Genomic DNA, 8653 nt, shown 5'->3' with positions numbered 1-8653 from the left:
AATAAATTAATAAGAATATATATATAATACTAATGCATACTACATATACACGAATAACGTGTGCATATATTATAAATAAAATGACATAAACGTTAAATTAATTATACCCCACGTAAGGTATAATTTATAAATAAAATTATATTTTTATACATAACGCGTTTTTTTTTTAATTGAAAAAAATATAAATAAAAAATAAATTTTATTTTATGTATTTTTTTTATATAAGAAAAGTTATGTGAGTGTGTTCATGTGCATTTTAGAGGGGATGGTTAAATATGATTAGAAAAGACGATTAATAATAAAGTTTATACGATTGTTTAATTTGCTTGGAGTATAATAAGTTGAAATTAAGGGACGTCCGAGATAATATTGCTTGTACCAATTAGTCTTACAAGAGAAGTTGGTGGAACAGGATGGATTCTACTACCTGATGGACTGCAACAAGTAGTAATGGTTTGTGGTTAGGCGAACTTTAAGTAGTACAAGCATATCTTCGGCTTACTTACTCTTATCTTATTAAACTCAATATCTACTGGGTGTAACATTTCAATCTACAAATCCTAATTATCTATATTATTTATGATTTTATAAATTGCACTATGTTTTAAAGTACACACACATTTCGTGTTAAATTAATTTTTCTTTTTTTTCCATAATAATTCTTATGAAATAATTCCTTTTCGATGGAATTTCTCATATATTTTCTCATTTTATTTTTAATAAAAGTTCCTAAATTATTTTTTCGAACAAATTATAAACAATTTATTTAAAAACAAAAATGTAACATTATGCAAAACATTTTTCTATTAAGATAAGACAAAATGTATGTTTTTTTTTTATTATGACACTTGTAAAATTTCTCTCTTTGTATTTTTTATATATCTATTATAATAATAATAATAATAAAAAAAAATAAGACAAATAGAGACATTTATTTTTATGTTAGTAAGTTCTCACTTAAGTCAAAACATGTTGATAAATGATCTTACTCAAGAAGATTGATGAGACAGAAATTTGGTTTCAATTTGTAAACGAGGGTTATACAGACCCAAGCTCCTCCTCGTCTGATGCAGACAAGCTTTAAGCGTCTTTCGTATAAAGAGCAACTAACTCTCTACTCGTTTTGCTGACTACTTGTTGAGTTTCCCGAACGTGTCCTCGCAAATCGAACTAAGCTTTTGTCAATTAAGTTTCACTTTGATCTTTACAATAAGATTAATTTCCTTCTTTACGATTAAAGAAGTACATCTTTTTTCTTTTTTTTTCTTTTTAAATTAATTTTATATATATATATATCACACAAAGTAAACCTTCAACTTTCTTATTTCAAGTTTTTCAATCAACGAGTTGAATAGTAAAAAAAAAATAAGATGCCTTTCAGTTATCTGATAATAATAATTAAAAATAAATACAAAGATGTGAGAAACACAAAAAACATTTATTTGTTTTATATAGTTGATATTGAAAATTAATTTATTTTTTTTGTACTTTTTTGCTATCAAACAAATAAGTCGAAACAAAATTGTGATAAATATTATTAACATTTGTTCGCACAATATTTATATTGTCAAATAATTTGAATTGTCAAATTTTACTTTACTTTACATTCAAGTAAAAATCATGCATGATTGTATAGAATTAGCAATATATATATATATGAGTGTATGTATTGTGTGTATTATATAATGTTAAAGAAAAATCAAGTTGTATGTTTTTGGTGGTAACATTTATCAGAGTTTAGGTAATAACCGATAGGCAGATAGCAACTGGTAGTCAAAGTAAACACAAAAGCGATAGATCGTGCTAACATTAGCGTATAAATGCGTGCTTACATGGGTACCATGCTTGTCAGTCAACCTGCTTCATCCCTTAAGCAGTCACTACTCGACACCCTCGATTGAGCACGTGCTAAGTTTAGTCAAGCGTTAGAATGAGAGAAGGAGAGAGAGAGAAAGTGTTAGAATCAATCTCACGAATTTTAGCTTTCATTCTTGTGTGTCAAATCACCAGAAAATTCGATTACTAATATCGTAGCCCATTCGTCTATTTATTTATTACCATAAATGAGCATGAAATATGATAATTTCAAAATAAACTCTCGATAAATTTAATATTATTGATGTATTATAGTTTTTATTCATATATATTAAATTTAATATTCCAAATATTTTAATACTATTGCAGCATAATTAATTCATATGTTTAATATATGAATATATATATTGTAATTAGTACATCAAAAAGTACTTTTAGATAGTATTTTAACTATACTGTTTTATCGTTTGTAGAGTTTGAGAGTCGATTAATACGGTCGAGCATCGATTATGGCACCGATAACTACTTCATAGTACCCTCGTTCAACGATTATTACTTGCTGCTCAACAGGAGCTCAATCGATTTTCTTCCATTAATCACTAACTTGATACTCTACGTTTCAAATTTTCTATAGGTAAAACGAAAAAAAAAAAAAAGATTTTCGAAATGATTCTCATTTATTGTATCTCATTTATATTTAATTATTATTATTATTATTATAATTACTATGATCATTTTGGAAACCTCTCGATGATTTTATTTAAAATTTGCAATTTACGTGTATTGAGATTACACGCTCGTTAAATAATTCAATTATTTATAATATATTTATTAAGATAATACTTATAACTTATTTAATAAATTATTAATTATATTTAACAACATATTCTAAAATATATTAACGTATAATAACTATCTAATGGATATTTTGCTCGAACGTGAAAATCTTTTCTAATTTCTTTATAAAATTATTTTTTTCATTTCGATCACACAAAATATTTTCTAATGAATTTTAATTAATATGTCAGATAAAAAAGGATGCATTAAATTTCATTAAAAAAAAAAAAAGAAAGAAATTACCTTTCATTGAAACGATTCTATAAAAAGAAAAAAAATTCACGTTCATCCTAAATCGAGCAACTCCTAAATAAAATGATCCGACATTCTAAAATATCATCAACACCTTGTTGTAAAAATATACGCTATCGTTAATAATAATTATCGATGGTTCGAAGTATAATACAAGTGTGCTACGTTTATTATAGAAGTGCTAAAAGTCGACGAGGATGTTACGTGTCTGTTTTAAAAATAACGATCGTAGATAAAACGTGCGAACGCTAATAATGTACACCTACGCACATATACGTGCACACATGTAAAAAAAAAAACTATCATATATTGTACACATTATATATCAGAAATGAAAACAAGTAAAAAGGAAATATGAAAGTATCCTTCAATAATATGATATAAAATAGCAAAGAAAAATATTAGAACGTTTGATTGATGTTTCGTTGAATAAAAAATGAATTTGAAAGATATACTTTTTCATTTCCACTCAATCCTTCTCAAGTTACATACAGGGTGAGTTAAAAATTCTTCGATGTATTCAAAGTTTTTAAATTATTTTACAAATAAAACAGTTATTATACATAGAATACATTTTTATGTTTCTCAAATCATAAAATTATATATATATATATATAAGTCTCGAAAAATTAATATTTATTTATAAAATTTGGAATATGATATATATAAAAATGATTTTAAAAGTGATCATAAGATTTTTGGTTCAGCCTGTACAAATACGCACATATACATGTAATATATATACACGTACTGATATATGAGAACACGTGTATACACGTTAGGGTGTGCCAACGGGAAATTAAATTAACCTTCTATGCAAACATTAGATGCACGCAATGTAACGGGTGTCGTAGAAATATACACCAACTCTCACTCATTCACTCATATTGTATGTCAATGGCTTTGTTTCAGGATTCCATTTGAGTATATGCAGCTGCCAAGTTTAATCGAGCTACTACGAGCTTAGACTTCGAACTAACAATAAGACAGCTTGTCAATATCGATCAAAATGTTTTAACGAATAACATGCTCGTTGTCTTATCCGAAAAAGGAAATAACAGTGTTAGAGTTCTTAAAGATACTGAATTATTATTTTTTCTTCTCTTCCAATTAAAAGAGTTTTTTTCTTATTATTTGAAATCTGTTTCGAGAAAAATTTATATATTTAATAATAAATATTTTTATTTTATTGACTTTTTTTTGGTTTTATGAGATGGTTCGCTCTTTTTTTCAATGTTTTTAATTCATTTTTAACACATTTACTTCGATTATTTATTCACACAAATTTGTATAATTTAATTTAAAAATATATATATATATTGCAGCATGTGTTTCGTAATACGTGGTACCCGTTTCGAGAATGAACAGGGGATATAAAAATAATGTAAAAATTTGTTCATTAGTTTAATGCTTTATTTACATTGTAACCTTTACTATTTACGTTTCTATAAATTTATCAAAGTTTATTTGATTGCTCAAGAAAATTAACTACCTAAAGGATTAATTACGTTCTTTCATATTCTTGAAACTTTATAAATTGGATCAATTGCGAAAAGAAAAAAAAAACGCGATATGAGGCATAAGCAAATTATTTTTTAAAATAACTATTGCAAAATGGTTCTATTCATTAAAAAATAGGAAAAAAAAAATAAGTAACACTTTTCATTTATGATAAATATATAATACAATACGTGTATTTCAAGTTATCTACGAAGTTAAAACGTTTCCGTATTACGTATCATAAATAACGAATATAATTTATGAGCCTTATTATTTTGAAATTATATTATTAAATACGTTGTATAAGGTTAAGCTATATGCGATAAGTTATACCCAGAGATAAAAAAAACACTGCGAATATAAATAGTTGCTCGTGAACGACGTTTCTATCAGTCTCATTGTTAACTTTCAATTTTGTAATACAATCATTCAATTCTTAATAACGTCATGTCGCAATTTTTTAAGATATTTTTATTCTTGAGTCTTTTAATACCATGTAAGTTTTATAATAATTTTGTTTAAAAGCTTTTTAATCAAAATTACCAGACACTTGTGAAATCTTGTTCGAATCGAAAAGCATTTTCTTATATATTATATTTGACATATTATTTTTATTTCATATTGTATATATTTGGTAATGATTGTTATTTATTGGATCAATAAAATATTTGAAATAAATTGTCACAATTTTAATTCAGTGATCAATATTTTAATTAGACGTTCAGTATTTATAATATGGACACACGGAATTGTATAATATTTTATTATTTATATTTTATTTTTATTTGTGTACTGAACAAAATATTCATATTATACGAAAAATTATTAAATACTGACCAAATAAATGAAAGTGTTTTGTAATTTTATATTGAAACCTCGAAATCATGCTCGTATTTAAGAAATTTATTTTCGAAAATCTTGAATTTCGGCACACATTTGTTAACTATACGATATATGTATGATTCATATGTTAAAGATATGGTATTTGCATCCGAATGCGGACCAAATGGGGAATTTACTAATTGTGGAAGTCCTTGTGATCCTAGTTGTGATAATATCAATAAACCGAATCAACCATGCATACAAGTAAGTAAATTTATCTAAATTTATCTACAAATATTCTAGCTATTTTTTTCTTTTTTTTTTTTTTTAACGATAACAATTCTTTATTAATTAATTATTTTTATTATAGGTTTGCGTACCTAAGTGTAAATGCAAGAGCCCATATGTACTTAAAGGCAATCAATGCGTTTCTCGCAGTCAATGTTAATTCTTGAAAAAAATAATAAGATATTTATTCAACGAAAAGAGTTCAATAGATATTTATTACATTGTGTTTGGATTTTTTTGGTTGTGGTTACATATATAATATAAAATACGTGTTCGATAATTAAGTAATTTAATACGTTATGTGAATTATACAAAAAAAATTATATTATTTAAATGAATCGAAAAATCCATTCGTATGATTTAATTATTGTACAATAATTATAAAATTGACGTCTTCGAAATCTCAGGAATACAATTTTTTCATGTTTAATTAAAAAAAAAAAAAAAAAAAAAAGAATATTTTGGCTTTGAAATAATTTATTTTTATCTTAAGAATTTCCTTTTTTTTTTTATAAAATCAGAAAGGATTGAAATTTTGCTGATAATACTACATGCGTATGTAGATACTATAAAAAAAAAAAAGAAACCAAATGTAACACAATAAGATAAAAATCAAGCTTTGGTCCAACAAACAAAGTGTTAACTTCTAATCCATCAAATGATTTCTCCCAAGGTGATAACAGTATCTGTTTTGCGGCTTAATCGATGTCAAAGTAAACGTAATTCGTGGTATACAGTATCTTATATACCTCTAGGAAGATACCCCCTTCCCCCTTATCTCTTTCAATCTCACCCTTTCTCTTTCTCTCTATGTAAACTTGATATCCGTATAATGATATATGTATATATATTATATATACAGCACATTTGCTTCAGGCGTTTACGATCTTTCCAAACACATACACGTAAATGCACATACCCTTGCCTAATAAACGTGAATAAACACATAAAATTGCACATAGAAAGAACAAAACAAAAATATATTAACATTATATGAACTTGGCATACTTATAGAAAAATATATTATCAATTTTTGTATGGAAATAGAAAAAAAACCGCGAGAATAAATATATGAATATTTTTGTGTAAAAGTAAACAAATGTGTTAACATGTGTGTTATGCATATAAAAAGAATTTATATAATTAGGAAGAGCAGGGTTTACACATTACTCATAATCCTAGTAAAATATTTTGACATTTAATGTGTATCCTTATTGTTAAATTGAAAAAAAATAAATAATTAGATGCATTCTATTAGAATATATAAAAGTAAGTTTACTTAATAGTTTTCTACAATTTTAATAAATTTTTATCAAAAAAATATTAAGTTAAATTATTGTTGATAGATGGCGATGTTTTTTAAAATTAAAAGAAAAACAACGTTACTTGTGTAAGTGTATCTTTTAATATAAATAAAATCAAAATTTTATACATACATGCAGTAATAAATTATCGATTGTTTTATCTTTGATATCAGGAATATAAATCACTATGGCAATTAGACATAATTAAAGGTGATTAAATTCGGATCATTGCGTGCAAGAACCCGTTTACATTTTCTTGAGTTTTGTCTTATATTTTGGTGGTGAAGAATAGAACAAATGAAGAAAATAACGGAAGGGACGAATTTCATTTTTATTGCGAATGGGTTGCCTTCGCTTTTAACGATTTACGATGGGGATTTCTTAGGATTGTGTGAAATAGTTCTTCGAGGTAGTCGTTGATTCTTATTAAATGTTAGAAATCATGAAATACCGACGTTTAAATATATTCGAAGCATTTTAACCATAAACTTTAATGGGTTTTACTTTTAACGCGGCAAACGTTCCAAATGAAGCGTTACCTATTTTTTTTATTTCGTTAATTGCTTTCATTTAAAAAGTAAATTTTTTAATATAAGTTATCATCTAGTTTTAAAAAAAAAAATATTAAAAAAAAAATATATATATATATATATATATATATATATTATGTGTATAAAATAAGATACCGTTTTTATGCACTATTTTAAAATAACACGCGCGTGCCAAAAAAGAAATTGTTTCTTTCTTTTTGTTTTCATTACTATACGTATTTTATTCTATATTAATTTTTTACTCAAAATTATAGACACCTGGTATATGTTATTTGTTAGAATTTTATTACGAATATATATTTTGATTTTGTTTCAGACTTTTATAAAAATATCGATTATTTCTTTACACGTGTGTCTATGACTAATTACAAATAAATGAGAAGTAATTAAATTAAAATAAAGAACAAAAACAAAAATAAAAAAAGGACGGTAAGAAATTCTAAGATAAAAATAAAAGTACATCGAAAAGAAAAATGCAACTATCGACGTATCGATTGGGATCACCTATATACTACTACTACTACTATAGAATAACGAGTCGTATAAATTTTCGTTTCCGATATAAAGTCAACCATTAATTTATTTAGATTAGGTTCTAATTTAGAAAATAGGTCAGGTGTGGAATACACGATGGCGAATAAAATTAGAGACAACTCTTTTCTCATCGAAATGGATATTCGTGAAATTCACTCTGATAGGTATATTCATATTTCATATTAGCTATATAACATGATGCATGGATCATTGATAATCGTATACACATAACTATATTTTTCACCGTTTATATACTAGTACGTATTATATACTTGTATATGTATTATACATTCAATGTATGAGTGCATTAAACAATCGGACACGTATTTATACTTTATAGACAGCTGTAATGAAATTGTGATGAATATTGCAAAAGAGAGTGAATGAGAAAAAAAGAGAGAAAATCATCATTGAAAATATTACAATCAACAATATGTTATGAAAACAAAAACAGTTTATTAAATCAGATAGATTATTATATATAATATAATAGTTATATATAAATGAAAAATATTAATATATATATTCAAATGAATGTGTCGACAAGTTTTGAGCCTAAAAATTAGAATATTCACTTTCATTTTTCAACATAATTTCAAAACTTTGAAAAAAAGAATAAGGTTTATAACTTTTCAATCCACTCTCGCGTATAAATATAATATTATAATAATATTGTAAGGAAAGAAAAAAATATTCTATTCAAACGGTCAAATAATTATTATAAATATAATTAATGTGATATTATATATT

At 25.0% G+C, this 8653-nt stretch overlaps 1 protein-coding gene and 1 long non-coding RNA gene across 2 annotated transcripts in view; one reads left to right on the top strand and one right to left on the bottom strand.

The window, feature by feature from the left end:
* LOC106790655 overlaps window positions 1–8653 on the bottom strand; it is a 48302-nt gene that overhangs the window by 8352 nt on the left and 31297 nt on the right. The gene's annotated exons all lie outside the window — the stretch shown is intronic.
* LOC106790647 (cysteine-rich venom protein 6-like) lies at window positions 4793–5944 on the top strand. Its single transcript, XM_014755715.1, has 3 exons — window positions 4793–4900; window positions 5381–5490; window positions 5597–5944. The coding sequence occupies exons 1-3, from the start codon at window positions 4852–4854 to the stop codon at window positions 5672–5674; spliced, it is 237 nt and encodes a 78-aa protein (XP_014611201.1). The 5' UTR covers window positions 4793–4851; the 3' UTR covers window positions 5675–5944.

The sequence above is a fragment of the Polistes canadensis genome, unplaced genomic scaffold (genome assembly GCF_001313835.1).
Source record: "Polistes canadensis isolate GaletaPanama2010 unplaced genomic scaffold, ASM131383v1 scaffold_7, whole genome shotgun sequence".
Classification (NCBI taxonomy): domain Eukaryota; kingdom Metazoa; phylum Arthropoda; class Insecta; order Hymenoptera; family Vespidae; genus Polistes; species Polistes canadensis.
This window is presented reverse-complemented; position numbering and strand designations above follow the sequence as displayed.

What these genes read in the sequence shown, in the direction of transcription:
- LOC106790647 (XM_014755715.1), top strand. Translation starts at nt 4,852, where the DNA reads ATGTCGCAATTTTTTAAGATATTTTTATTCTTGAGTCTTTTAATACCA. An exon ending in CTTGAGTCTTTTAATACCAT is followed by an intron (nt 4,901 to 5,380) that starts GTAAGTTTTATA and finishes CATATGTTAAAG; the next exon opens with ATATGGTATTTGCATCCGAA. An exon ending in CGAATCAACCATGCATACAA is followed by an intron (nt 5,491 to 5,596) that starts GTAAGTAAATTT and finishes TTTTTATTATAG; the next exon opens with GTTTGCGTACCTAAGTGTAA.